This window comes from Scyliorhinus torazame, chromosome 17 (assembly GCF_047496885.1).
Source record: "Scyliorhinus torazame isolate Kashiwa2021f chromosome 17, sScyTor2.1, whole genome shotgun sequence".
NCBI classification, from domain to species: domain Eukaryota; kingdom Metazoa; phylum Chordata; class Chondrichthyes; order Carcharhiniformes; family Scyliorhinidae; genus Scyliorhinus; species Scyliorhinus torazame.
The window spans coordinates 18,074,507-18,089,596 of NC_092723.1; the positions used below are offsets into that span (position 1 = coordinate 18,074,507).

The 15,090-nt window shown below is 48.0% G+C and overlaps 1 protein-coding gene across 1 annotated transcript in view; it reads right to left on the reverse strand.

Moving 5' to 3' along the window:
* Positions 1 to 1,213: 1,213 nt before the first annotated feature.
* The window catches only part of elk4 (ETS transcription factor ELK4), a 76,231-nt gene continuing 62,354 nt past the window's right edge, over positions 1,214 to 15,090 (reverse strand). The window contains exons 2-5 of the mRNA XM_072480143.1: positions 13,662 to 13,883; positions 10,297 to 11,142; positions 5,431 to 5,547; positions 1,214 to 3,109 (exon numbers count right to left, since the gene is read on the reverse strand). Of these exons, the coding sequence (XP_072336244.1) occupies positions 3,011 to 3,109; positions 5,431 to 5,547; positions 10,297 to 11,142; positions 13,662 to 13,868 (1,269 nt within the window). The 5' untranslated portion in view covers positions 13,869 to 13,883 and the 3' untranslated portion in view covers positions 1,214 to 3,010. The remainder of the gene's footprint in view (positions 3,110 to 5,430; positions 5,548 to 10,296; positions 11,143 to 13,661; positions 13,884 to 15,090) is intronic.

The following is a 15,090-nucleotide window of genomic DNA, read 5'->3' on the forward strand; positions in this document are numbered from 1 at the left end:
CATCAATTTCTTTATGAAGTGCAGCCACAGAACCTGTACAGGCAGATGAGGCAATTATTCCACATTTGTAGCATCTCACAAATGCCAATGAAAAAATGACCCGTTAATCCCTTTCTATTTGTAGCTGCTGTTCCTTGAGGGAGGAATGTTGGCCAGGAGACTGGACCAACAACATTCTCTTCTCCACACCATACCAACCTTTATGCCCATTTGAACCCCAATGTGCAGTCAGCACCTTGGTATATCATCCAGTTCCAAAACATAGTGACACTATCCCTATCAACAAGAATAATGATGTGGAGACGCCGGCGTTGGACTGGGGTGAGCACAGTAAGAAGTCTTACAACACCAGGTCAAAGTCAACAGGTTTGTTTCAAACACGAGCTTTCGGAGCACTGCTCCTTCCTCAGGTGACAAGAATAAGAACAAGAATAAGAAAGCAATCTTCAGCATATTAATCAAAGATTTAGATGGGAACAAGGCCTGGTTGTACGGATTGAGCCACTTGGGGGTTGAGGCTGGTGAGATGCTAGGATGCTGACCACTAAAAATGGAAAGTATTTACTTCTGTCAGCATGCACAATCCTTTTGATTGCAATGTGGCTAGGATTCAGAAAACGAACACAGTACCCAAATTGATCATGTACCATTAATAAATTTACAAAAAAAACACATTTCCTCTTTTAACTTTTAAAGCACCAGCCATGTATCTAACATGCAGTCATGACCCATTCAAGGTCCCACCTTGGTGGAAAGAGGTCTGGCGTGACATAACCATCTCCTCAACAAGAATAAAAGCAAATTACTGCGGATGCTGGAATCTGAAACCAAAGAGAGAATGCTGGAAAATCGCAGCAGGTCTGGCAGCATCTGTAGGGCGAGAAAAGAGCAAAAGTGTCCGAGTCCAGGTGGCCCTTTGTCAAAGCTATAAGACAGAGAAAGTAGGAAATATTTTACTGTGGAGTGAGAATGAAAGATGAATCATAGCCACAGAAACCCAGGGAAACCGGGTGCTAATGACCACAGAAACCAAGGGGGAAAGAGTGCTAATGGCAGTCCCCAGAGAGAACATTTGTTTCCCTGGGTTTCTGTGGCTATGGCTCATCTTTCATTCTCACTCCACAGTATAAATATTTCCCACTTTCTCTGTATTATGGCTTTGACAAAGGGTCCTCTGGACTCGAAACGTTAGCTCTTTTCTCTCCCTACAGATGCTGCCAGACCTGCTGAGATTTTCCAGCATTCTCTCTTTGGCCCCCAACAAGAAGACGGTTTGCTTTATCATCCCGCTGAGAATAGTTATATTGTGTGTGCAAAAGTCACACAAGATCCGTCTTTCTGTCAGTTAATAAATCAGCCCACACCCTATGAGAAAAACACAGACCAACAAAAGGAGATTCCACCCACCTAGTGTCAAATACAGCAACAGAAACGGTTGCTGAATTTCAAAGAGTGCTTCTTCCCTTTGTGGAAGAAATAAATGATTTCAATCGTTTTCATTGTTCACTTGCGCAAAAATTAACTTACCATCTCTTTTCAAAACATTGAACCTAAAATCTTGAACTCAAGGCATTTAAAATTCGTCTCATGATCAAGTGATTAGTCAGTGATTAAAGAGCGGCAGTGGGAATGACACCCTGGATATGGCGCAGTCGAACACAGAAGAAATGGCGAAGAACTACAGATAATTATTTGCTGATTTGAGATGGAGGGTTAAATAGACCGGAACTTCCTACATGGAAGGAAAGGTGCACTGACTCAGAGGTGGAAATAGGGTGATAGAGCAGAGGTACCTTTAAGCCTTTGGCCCTTTAAGCCTCCTCCTCCACCATTCGATAAGAACATGGCTGATTTGGCTGTGGTCTCAATTCCATCTTCCTGTCCGTCCCTCATAATCCTTGAATTGGAATTGGAGGGGTAGACGTAATGAAGAGGAGAGGAGGGATAAAAAAGATTGAATGGTGGGAGATGGAGGGCTAGGCAAAATTGGAGATGAAGTTAATGATGGCTACTGGAAAATAGATGAGGATTTCTTGATCAAAGCTACAATATCATGGGTTCAGTTGATAAATCGAATCCTTCAGCCTTGGCACAGCATCTTTACCCATCCGTTCTGAAGAGGCATTCATGAATTGCCCACACAGGCACAAGTACAGCACAGCCTGAAGCAATGGGCAGAAGGAACTCAGAGTGTGGTTCTACAAATGCATATCACAGACTTTGGGCAGGCCCCTTGTTGTCAGTTATAATTTGCAAGGGCAGACAATCCAAATAATGGAGAGGAGGCAGGTCCACACAGAGAAAGGGGAGGAGCAGACTGCACCAATGATTTGAAGTCTGGATGTATGGGTCCAACCTCCTGAAGTCGTTTGTGTGTCTGACCCTAGTTGAGCCTCAAGAATGATCATTTAGTGAGAAGCCGCTTTGAAAATTGTTGTTCACCACCTACAGAGGAGTTAAATCTGATAAGATTGATAAGAGTACACTGCGGTGTGACGTGAACTGTTCTTGGCCTTCCAGTTATCTGTAACCTTCAACCCTAAAACCCATTAATCAGTGAGTGTACAGAAGATAAAGGCAGCAACGCAGATCTAAACACAGGTCATCAGTGGCCCTGGAGATCATTTTTTCTGGCCAAACAGTAAGGTCCGTGTGGGTGCAGGGGCCCCAAACAACATGGAAATTCTGAGATGTGCAACAAGTTGTCCATCTTTTGTCACTTGCATTGATATCGCATTCAACCTTGTCAACAGTTTCTCGATTAAGCAAATTTAGTAAAATAAGTGGATTCCAAAAAAACCCAAATTTGGATCCTATTGTTGCTCTCCCATTCTCCAGCACCCCATGTTCTGGGCAGGACACTCGATCACTGCGACCAGAGATTAGACTCAACGACTTGGGGAGCAAAGATTTTGAATTAGACTGGTTGTCATTGCCACCGGTCTTCTTTATCTCTCTGATAGGAGCTCCCTTCGTAGCCTTGTTATGCAGCTATGGCCTTTTTGATACGTTAGGCCTTCTGAAGGTCTGGTGACAAGGAGGTTGGAGTCGATGAGCCATCCACACTTGACAATGGGATCTGCATGTGACTGTTGGCGATATTAGGGAACTGCGGGAAAAAAAAACAGTTTTCTTTTTAATTGAAACATATTTTGCTGCAACTCCTTTCTTAACTTTTCATCTTCTACTTACATTCATTTGGCACCTTGAACACAATAAAACAATCGCTTCACAAGAGCATAATTTGACACTGACTCGCATGATATGGAAACCATCTGTAAATGGATATTCTGTGAGTTAAAGGATCCTGGCATATTGACTGTCAGGGAAGTGACCTTCACACCTGAATCTGCACTCCAGGCAAGGGCAAATGGGATCTGGGACTCGCCTGACAGTGCTGCATTCCACTCAGTACTGCAAAGTTCAGGCTGATATCTCAATGCTGTACTGTGGGAGTTTTATGCTTATTCATTTTTGGGATGTGTGCATTGCTGGTAAGGCCAGCATTTACTGCTGATTGTCCTTGAGAAAGTTGCGATGAGCTAGCTTCCTGGGGCTTGCTAGGCCATTTCAGAGGCGGGTATGGGTCAACTCCATTGCTGTAGGCCGAGAGTCACATGTGGGCCAGAGGGTCGGGTAAATGCAACAAATCGTCTTTCCAGGTGAGTTTTTACAACAATGTGGTAATTTCATGGCCTCCATTACCAATACCATCTTTTTTTATTCCAGGTTTTGTTTAGTTAATTAATTAAAGTTAAATCCTCCAGCTCCCAGGAGAACTGAGCTGTGTCTCTGGATTACAAGTCCAGTAACATAACCACGATGCCCCACTGGAGCGTCAGTCTGGAATATATACTCAAGTCTCAGGGGTGGTTGGGCAGCACGGTGGCACAGCGGGTTAGCACTGCTGCCTCACGGCATCGAGGTCCCAGGTTCGATCCCGGCCCCGGGTCACTGTCCATGTGGAATTTGCACATTCTCCCCGTGTTTGCATGGGCTTCACCGCCACAACCCAAAGATGTGCAGGATAGGTGGATTGAACACGCTAAATTGCCCCATTATTGGTAAAAATGAATTGGGTACTCTAAATTTTGAAAAAAAGTCTCAGGAGTGCGACTTTAAAGCACAACTGAGTCGGAGGCAATAGTAAACCACAGCTAGCACCTTAGTCCAGCACTTTACACTCCACAGTTGATGCTACAAATTCCGGCTTTAATTGCTACCTCAGGTTCCGTGATGAAATGAAATGAAAATCGCTTATTGTCACAAGTAGGCTTCAAATGAAGTTACTGTGAAAAGCCCCCAGTCGCCAAATTCCGGCGCCTGTTCGGGGAATCGAACCGTGCTGCTGGCCTGCCTTGGTCAACTTTCAAAGCCAGCGATTTAGCCCTGTGCTAAACAGCACTCGGGTGAACAACTGACAAAACAACCAGAGATGAATGAAAGAGATTTACGCAAAGATGTGCCGTGATCCGGAATACACTCCCTGAACGGGTGGTGGAAGCAGATTCAATAATAACTTTCGAAAGGGAATTGCATAAATCCTTGAGAAGCAAAATTATTGCAGGGATATGGGGGCAGAGCTGACTGGCTAGTTCCCTCAGAGAGCCGGCACAGATATGATGAGTCAAATGGGCTCTTTCTGCGCTGCATTCTCCACATTGTGGTGTTCTTTGTGGTTCAGACCTGAGGATGGCTGGCGTAGTGTTCAGAAAGACTAGCTTTTATATTAAACAAAGCTATAGATTTATTGACACTACTTAATTGGATTCAACACTTACTCCTATATAATGAACAGCTGATAATAAACATACAATCTGCTCTCATCTACTTCTGATCTCTACACTCATACAATAACTATGATCTGCTCTCACTCACACCATCTTTCCTACAGTCTGTCTTCTATCCTTCAATACTCTCCCAGAAGGCATGGCATCAATGTCTTATATAGTTCTGCATCTAGCTCTCTCTAGTGGTTGATTTGGACACAACATTAACCCTTACATTTCTGTGTATTTATCAGAATGTCACACACATCAGCAGTTCAAATGCCTTATTTTCACACAAACCGAGTGCACGTTTGTTCAGCTCTCTTCTTTGTCAATAGATAGTGTGTTCAGCCTGTGTCGAAAGCTCTTGAGGCCCCTTGGTTTCTTCAAGCTTCAGAAGCTTTCAGAAAATACTTTGCCAAAAACAGAAACAGTTGTTGCCGCAGATTCATTCAGGCACTGATGCAATGTGTGGGTAGGAGTGGCACAATCCCCCAGTTTATGTGTGCCACCACCAAGTCCTCTAGTGTGGCTTAAAGTATTCAGACACCACACAAACCCAATTTCGAGAAGCAAAAGGGAAACATTCTAATTCACTGTGCCATCCCCCCTTGGCAACAGTTGGGGTCTCCTTCCCCCCCAGTAAACGGCCAATACTTACTTGAAATAAAGTGCTGGTTCCAGGAATTCGGGCAGGACTGAGCGAAGCCACAGGACTAAGGGTGCTCCAAAAATGGATGCTGGATAGTAATGGACTAGGAGTCAGTAAGAATGGAGTCTGAAACAGAAACAAAATCCACAAGATTAGAACTGGCTTTAACTACAGATAAAAGGACAAATTCACTGATCGAGCACTCCACAGGAGATGTCAGAAAGTACTTCTTCATACATAGGGACCTGGTAATCTGAAATTCTTTCTCTCAAAGACCCGAGGAGGGGAGAGGAGGGGGTGCAATTGAAAGTTTTCACGGCTGCGATTGATGGATTTTTATTGGATGAAGGGTTGGAAAGGGATACAGAGTAAATGTAGAGTCAGGCTGCAGATCGGCTATGTCAGGGTGATTAGAAATGATTTGTTTCCAGCGATTGACAGACCTAGATTAGGAGGAAACACAGAAATGTTACAGCACTGACGGAGGCCATTCAACCCATCTTTTCTACACCGGTCTCCCAATGAGCAATGCCCTTCGTGCTATTCGCCTGCCTTCTCCCCGTAACATTGCACATTCTTCCCTTTTAGCGAAATGACTAATTCCCTTTTGAATGCTTCAATTGAACCTGCCTCGACCACACTCTCAGGCAGTGCATCCCAGACCGTAACCACTCTCTGCTTGGAAAAACTTTTCTTTCTTTTAACAATTAATTTAAATCTGTGCCCTCGTCTCGATCCTTTAATGAGTGAGAACAATTCCTCTCTAATTATTCTCTATGGATCGTTCATGATTTTGAATACCTCTATCAAATCTCTTCTCCGCCTTCTTTGCTTCAAAGAATACAGTCTTAACGTCTCCAATCCACCGTCACAACTGAATTTTCTCATTCCTGGAACCATTCTCTGAATCTTTTCTGCGCTCTCTCCAATGCCTTCACATCCATCCTCATGTGTGGAACCCAGAACTGGATTCAATACCGCAGCTGAGGCCAAATGAGTGTCCGCTACAACTCCAATGCAACCTCCTTGCTTTGTATCCTATGTCCCTGTTGATAAAGCCCAGGATACTATGGCCATGATTCTCCAAGCCTGCGCCGGCTCGGAGAATCGGAGTTGCCGGCGAGACGGCCCGCGACATGATTCTCCGGCGAGCGGAGAATCGCCGCGCGCACGCGATTGATGCGGCGCCGGTTAGCAGCCGTTGAAAGACGCCCCTGCAGCGAAACTCCGCAGTCGGCCGGCCGAGTTTCCGCTGGCGTGGGTCACATATAGTTCCACCCGGCGGGAGCTCGGCGACGCGGCTGCAGTGGCCGTCCTGGTGGGGTGGGCGGGGATCAGTCTCCGGGGGAGGGGGTCTCCACGATGGCCAGGCCCACGATTGGGGGCCACCGATCGGTGGCCGCGCGCGATCTAGGGGGGGGGTGGCCTACCTTCTTCCACGCCACCCGCTGTGTGGCTCCGCCATGTTGCGCGGCGTCGGCGCGCAAGCAGTCGCCGCGTGCATGCGCGAACCCGTGGCTGGGCGCCTGCATGAACCCGCGGCGAGCAGTGCAGGGCCCCGTACGGCAGCTGGAGCAGCGCGGAGCACTCCAGCTGCCGTACGGGGCCCCCTGTGGGCAACAGAATCGCTGGGCCAGGCCCGTTGACGCTGCCGTGACACATTCCGGTGTTTACGCCGGCGTTAACACTTAGCCGCGTTTTCAGAGAATCCCAGCCTATATGTTCTATCAACTGCCCTCTCAACCTGTCCTGTCACCTTCAATGACTTATGTTCGTATACACCCATGTCCTTCTGCACCTACTTAAATTGTACCCTTTAATTTTTTTAATTTATTTGTTCATGGGATGTGGCTAGGCCAGCATTTATTTTCCATCCCTAATTGCCCTTGAGAAGGTGCCGGTGTGCCAATTCCGCTGCAGCCCATGCACTGTAGGTACATCCACAGTGCTGTCAGAGAGTTCCAGGGTGTTGATCCTGTGATATAGTTCCAATTGAGGATGGTGTGTGACTTTGAGGGGAATGTTCAGGTGATGGTGTTCCCATACATCTGCTGCCCTTGCCCTTGAGGTCATAAGAACATACACACAAACTAGGTCCAGGAGTAGGACACTTGGCCCCTCATGCCTGCTCTGCCATCACTGATCTGATTCTGGCCTCAACTTCCCATTCCATCTACCTTTGGCTCCCTCGTTAATCAGGAATCTATTTACCTCTGCCTTCAATATATTCAATGATCCTACTTTCGCTGCTTCCTGGGGAAGGGACCCCCAAAGATTCATACCCCTCTGACAGAAAAAAAACCCTTCATCTTAAATGGGAGATGCCTTATTTTTAAACTGTGTGCGCGAGTTCTAGTCTTTCCCACAAGGGGAAACATCGGGCCTGATCTTCCGGCCACACTGTGCTGGAAAAGGAGCTTGCCGTGGCGCAGCGCAGCCGATGAAAGCCAGGAGATCCCGCTCCCAGGATCAACCTGGTTCACAACGCCTCGAACAAATTCAACGCAATCTCGCACAACATCGCCTGGGGAATCCCACCCACAATGGGGGGGGGGGATCAGTATTTGGCAAATCTGCATTCAATCCCTTTGCTTCAGAGACCTCGGGCGAGTGCCGTTTGGTACTAGTCCCCGCAGAACAGCACATGTGGAGGTCTCTAAGGGGGTGGGAGGCCCCCAGCTGCATGCCCTTTGGGCAGGGTGGTGCCCTGGCACTGCTGGTGCCTCCTGGGTGCCCTGGCAGTGCCCTTTCCAGCTGGCAGTGCTACATGGATGCCACCCTGGTACGGCCAAGGTGCCCAGGTGGCATTGCCAGCTGTCAGGGGCACTGCCAGAATGCCAAGCTGGCGTTTTTTATGCACGCACCATCGGACCAGGATTGCCTGCTGTGGGTGCGAGGAGGGCTGGGGGGCCCTCCCATGTTGCAGTTTTGCAGTTGGGCTGTGGGGGGGGGGGGGGGGGGGGGGGGAAGGTCAGGATTTATTTTGTGGGCCTTGGAGATTGGGACGGCATTTAAAAATGGCATCCCGATCTCTCACTACAACGGGAAGCTCTCCGTTATAAAAAATGGGGCTATGTGTCACCTCGGCCATTCAGGCTCCTTATTCAAAGTGGGTTGGATAGCCATGTGTTTCCTGGTCCTGCGAGTGCCAGGAAACACGCGGCTAAAACAGCTCGCTCGGGGACTTGTTCCCTTTCTGTAAGATCCCCTCTCAATCTTCTAAACTCCAGTGGATATAGGCCCAACCTGTCCATCCTTTCCATGTGAGATAAACCCCACTCCCCCCCCATCCCAGCCCGACAATCCCAGGTTTCAGTTGAGTGAACCTTCTCTGGACTGCTTCTAACACATGTGTATCCTTTCTTAAATAAGGGGATGAAATCTGGACACAGTTTTCTAGTTGTGGTCTCGCCAACGCCCTATACAACAGGAGCAAAACATCTCTACTTTCCATTCCCCATGCAGTAAACAACAACATTCCATTTGCTGCACTAATCACTTGTCGTACCTGCATACTAGCCTTTTGTGATTCATGTACCAGGAGATCCCTCTGTACCTCAGAATTCTGCAATCTCTCTTCAATTAAATAATATGCTGCCTTCCTATTTCTCCTGCCAAATATGTCTTCCGTTACACTGTGGACTCTTATTTTGTGTAGTAGCCTTTGATGTGGCACCTTACTAAATGCCTTCTGGAAATCTAAGTACAGCACATCCACAGGTTCTTCTTTATCTATGTTGCTTGTCACTTCCTCAAAGAACTCCCATCAATTAGTCAACATGACTTCCCTTTCACAAAACCATGTTGGCTCTGCTTGATTGCATTGAGATTTTTTAAGTGCCCAACTATAACCTCTTTAATAATAGATTCCAGCAATCTAGGTAGGACAGATGATAGGTTTACTGGCTTGCAGTCTCCTGCTTTCTGTCTGCTTCCTTTCTTGAATAGAGGAGTCAGATTCGCTATTGTCCAATCTGCTGGGACCTTTCCAGAATCCAGGGAATTTAGGAAATTCTGATTGTAGGTTTGGTAGGTGCTGAGGAAAGAGTCATGATGAGTTGCTGTGGTGCATCATGTAGATGGTCCACACTACTGCCACTGTGTGTGTCAATGGTAGAGGGAGTGAATATTGAAGATGGTGTATCAGGTGCCAATCAAGAGGGCTGCTTTGTCTTGGATGGTGTTGAGCTTGAGTGTTGTTGGAACTGCACTCATCCAGGCAAGGGGAGAGTAGCATTTTTGCTAATTAGATTTTTACTAATGAGCTGTTTTTTATCGATGGTGAGAGGCTGCTCCCCCTAGCCGGGGAATTAAGAGTGGGCGACAATTTCAGAATAAGGGGTTGCGAATTTAGGACTGAGAGGAGGAGAAATCTCGGCAGGAATTCTCCGGCCATTTGCTGGTGGCGGGATTCTCTGGTCCCGTCAGAAGGTCCAGTCCGCCGGTTTCCCGCCAAAGAATGCGCAGCTGGGAGGCTGAAGAATCCCACTCATCTTCACTCAAAGGGTTGTGAATCTATTCTAATTGCCTACTCCAGGGGACTATGGATGTTCAGTCACTAAGTAGGCCGAATGGCCTCCTTCTGCACTGTATGTTCTATGTTCTAAGTAGATTCAAGACAGAGATTGATAATATTTTGGGATTAAGGGATATGGTAATCATGCAGGAACGTTGAGTTGGGATGTATGGAATCAGCCATGAGATGCATTGAATGAAGGACCAGGCTGAAGGGCAGTTTGGTTTACTCTTGCTCCTATTTCTTATATTCAATTAACAATGCTATCCTAATTAGAACTTTTAGGAGTTGGATCAGAAATTCCATTAAACTCAACAGGAAATAAACACTGTGGCTGAAGAAAGTTTTGGATGGCTGACCTGGGTTAAGTAGGCTGGTGTTAGTGATGTGGTTGGGAGGGAGGGACTTGGTAAAGCCAGAGGGCTTGGATCGCTGTTGGTAATGACCAATGCCGGAGTCAGTTCCAGCCCCTTCGGCTTCTTTGACCGACCCTTTTGATGCCTGGCTTCTGGATTATCCAACGACAGATCTTCTCCATCCGAGGACAGTTCCGGGGGCCGCGTCAGGTCGTCCGATGGGCTGGCGGCCAGCTCAGTCTCGACGATTAAGGTAGCGGGTGGATCCAAGGAGGAGGCTAAAATGGGCGAGCCAGGGCTCAAGGGTAGAGCTGTGGAGGGTGAGACAGAGGAGAGGGGCGGAGTGGCGGTAAAAGATGCTACGATGCTTGGCACAGACAGGGACTCTTCCATTAACTCCGGGTTGGGCGAGGTCACTGAGACTGAGGGCACCATTGCAGGTTCTATCACAGAGACTGGCGAGAGCCTTTTAGGTGGGTTGGTTACGAATTTAATGACGGTCACTGGTTCCTGATAAGGTGGCTTCTTCTTCTCCTCTGGCAACTTCTCGGCAGGGTTCTCGATTTTAATGGACTTAAAGATGTTCGGGTTGGTTTGCAATGAGTTCAAGGTGAAGGATGAGTAGAGCCCTGAGTGGATGTAATCGTTGCGGCTGGAGATCTTGGAGGATGATGCTGCTTTCTCCTGGCTGTGGTTCTCCTTATCCTTCTGTGGCCTATTCATTTCAGGGGAGCTGGTTTCCACCCCATTCTCAGCCGTGGCCACCATGTTGAGGTCCACGTTTAATATCTCCGGGTAGCACACAAACTTATACACAAATTTCTGGCCATTCACCTTTTTGATAATGTTCTGTGGATTGAACAAACAAAAAAAGCGGAATGAAAGAAAGAAATACGCACTCCTTAAACTCTCCCTCACCTTTCTAAGATGCATGCCTTTTCTTTTTGCATTACACCAGGACTCTGGATATAACTCAATCATTTGTAGAGTTTGGACGTTCTCCCCGTGTCAGCGTGGGTTTCCTCCGGGTGCTCGGGTTTCCTCCCACAGTCCAAAAATGTGCAGGTTAGGTGGATTGCCATGATCAATGCGCGGTTTATGGCGATCAGGCAGGGGAGTGGGCCTAGATAGAGTGCTCTTTCCGAGGGTCTGTGCAGACTTGATGGGCTGAATGGCCCTTCTTATGCACTGCAGGGATTCTATGGAACATTTGCATAGGAATTCCCAAGAGTAATTCTAGGGATATAAAACCTATGCACATAGGTGCAGGAGGAACCCCTCGAGTTATTTGTGCTTTCACAGAGATCGTGGCTGATCTGTATCTTAACTCCATCTATCAACCTTGGATCCCTGTCCTTTTATGCCCTTGGCTAAGAAAAAACTCACTTGGTCTCAGACCCACTTTTTGTGGGCTGAGAAATCTTACATTTCTGTCATGTTGTTACAATGATAGAGATACTGATCGCTGATAAGGGATTGTATAAACACTTTGCGGGCTCATTTATTTGCACTGGGCACGTGAGAACACTTGAATAAAGGCAGAAAACCTGAAGACATCAGGGCTGTGCTGTGCTCTGCTCCCAGGCAAAAGTGAAACTAAAACTGGATCAAACGACACACTTCCCTCCGCATGATGACCTGCTGCTGTGCCCTAAGTGCAATATTACAACAACCTGTACCATTTTTACCAACACTTGCAAAAAGAAAATGCTGTCTAACTTCTTTCCTGAGTGAAAACGGAAAGTGCTGGAAATACCCAGTAGGGTCACGCAGTGTCTGTGGAGAGAGTTAATGTGTCGAGCTGAATGTGACCCTTTTTCCAAAGAAGAGCTTCTACTGAGAACACTTCTTCTCATGAAGGGCTCATATTCAACCCAAAATGTTAACTCACGGATGCTGTCAGACCTGCTAAGCATTTCCTGCACTTTCTATCTTTATTTCAAATTTCCACACTATTTTGCTTTTATTCCCCCTTGAGTACTGATCTCTGACTTTAAGACTATCATCCTTTGTCTTAGAGTCTACCCAACTACAAAAATGTATCTCTATCTACGATCAAAAAACTTCAATCAAATCATCCCTTTGCTTCTATATTCGATGGAATACATGCCTAGTTTCTGAAATCTCTTCTCATAATCCGAGCCTTGGAGCCATGGCAACATCCAGTTCCATTGGAGGGATTAGGAACAGAATTTCATGGTTGTGGTGGGAGGACCTATCCAGCAACTGGAAAACCTATGCCATCCCTGCCGGGCCCAATATCGGGATGCCCGCTGGGATTAGGTCCTGGCCAGGCACTTAATTCCCTGTCATGGGGCTTCTTGGCTCCTATAAGGGAAACTTACCCACAGAATTCCTGGTGCGGGATGGTTGTCCTGCTCCTGAGAGCTGCCAGATAACCAGAGCCCATCAGCTCTCCGGTACCACAAGCATCGCCAGGAGTGGTGGTCACTGTTGGCATTGCAGCTTGGCATTGGCAGAGGACCAGAGATGAAGACCCAGTAATAAGGTGGGTGGGGTGGGAGTGCCGTGGCCAGACAGGGAGGCCCTTTGGTCTGGGGAGGGGGTTCAGTTTGAAAGGCAGTGGGGGTCTTATAGAAACATAGAATTTACAATGCAGGAGGTCATTCGGCCCGTCGAGTCTGCGCCGGTTCTTGGAAAGAGCACCCTACTTAAGCCCACGCATCCACCCTATCCTCGTAACCCAGTAACCCCACTGTGCTAAACCACACCATGGAGGTGTGGGCTTAAGTGCGGTGCTCTTTCCAAGAGCCGGTGCAGACTCGATGGGCCGAATGGCCTCCTTCTGCACTGTAAATTCTTTGATTCTATCCATCTAACCCGCACATCTTTGGACCGTGGGAGGAAACCGGAGCACTCGGAGGAAACCCACGCAGGTATGGGGAGAACGTGCAGACTCCGCACAGACAGTGACCCAAGCCAGCAATCGAACTCGGGACCCTGGAGCTGTGAAGCAACTGTGCTAACCACTATGCTACCGTGCTTCCCTGGGTTCCTCCATTCCCACAGGCTGTAAGGCGCAGAATGCCTGGCACAGAAGGACCCTCCTATCAGGCACCTACTCTACATGCCAGAGTAGTGCCAGAATGCTCTGGGTGCTTAGTTGTTGAGCATTTTCAGGACTGAGATCATTACATTTTTGGACACTAAGGGAATTAAAGGATGTGGGAATTGGGCAGGGAAGTGTAGTTGAAGTTGATCAGCCATTTTGAATGGCAGAGCATGTCGGAGGGACTGAATGGTCTACCGCTGTCCCTATTTGTTCACATGGTTTTAAGGAGAAGGGGGGGGGGGCATTTGTCTCGGACATTTGTAACACAGCAGCCAGTTTAAATAATAACCCGTACCTTGTCGTAATAGTATCGGAGCGCTCTACTCAGCTTATCATAATTCATGTTGGGTTTATTTTTGCGAAATCCCCACAGTTTGGCCACATCCTCAGCCTTGAGCAGCTTGAACTCGCCGTCATTCGATGTCCAACAGATCAGGTGGTCGTTCTTGGGCTCAAGAAGAAGTTGCAGCAGGAACTGCCACAGCGTGATGGTGCTGTCCATGCTTGACACTGCCACCTGCGGAGCAGGCAGGAGAGCTGGTTAAAGAGAAAGCTCTGACTCTAAGCACTATATCCTCTTAACATAGACTCCTCCCCCGCTTTTTCAGGACTGGGAGCTAAGAAGCAGCAACTGCATCTCCCATCTCAGTGCGAATGAGGGAGACCTGGCCAATGCAAGCAAAGAAGGTGGGCTGTAATTAACAATAATCAGAGTAAAATTTCGCCAGTTACATCTTCAGGTTCATTTATTAGTCCCCAGCCAGCACACTCAGCAATATGGCCTTTGAGATTTGTGCGTCTCCAGCCCAATGTGGAAATCTGCAGCCAGCAAACGTTCCCAAGGGTAAGAGAATGATCTCGTATTTATATTTCCACACGCTCAGGACATCGCAAAGCGTACACAGTCAATAAAGTACATTTGAAGTTGTGATGTAAGAAATGCAACAGCTGGGGGGATCCAGATAGCCAGGAGTTGGGGGACCCTACCTAAACTGAATCTGACGAGGTTGGTGGAGCAAATGGAGGAGGATTTCAAAAGATGGGACATGTTACCGCCCTCGCTGGCGGGTAGAGTGCAGTCGGTCAAAATGGTGGTCCTTCCGAGGTTTCTGTTTCAGTGCCTTCCCATCGTGATCACTAAGGCCTTTTTTAAGAGAGTAGGCAGGAGTATTATGGGGTTTGTGTGGGCGAAGAAGACCCCGAGAGTAAGGAGAGGGTTCCTGGAACACAGCAGGGACCGAGGAGGGTTGGCGCTGCCAAACCTGAGGAGCTACTACTGGGCAGCAAATGTGGCGAGTGGGTTATGGAGGGAGAGGGGGCGGCATGGAAGAGGATGGAGATGGCGTCCTGTAAAGGAACGGGCCTGGGGGCATTGGTGACGGCACCGCTGCAGCTCTCGCCGACAAAGTATACCACGGGCCCGGTGGTGGCGGCAACGCTAAGGATCTGGGGCCAGTGGAGATGGCACCGGGGTGCAATGGGAGCATCGGTGTGGTCCCCGATCAGGGGTAACCACCGGTTTGTCCCGGGGAAGATGGACGGGGGTTCCAGAGCTGGCATCGGGCGGGGATTGGAAGAATGGGGGACCTGTTCATCGACGGGACGTTTGCGAGCCTAGGGGCACTGGAGGAGAAGTTCGAGAGTTACCCCCGGGAAATGCCTTTAGATATATGCAGGTGAGGGCTTTTGTGAGGCGACAGGTGAGGGAATTCCCATTGCTCCCG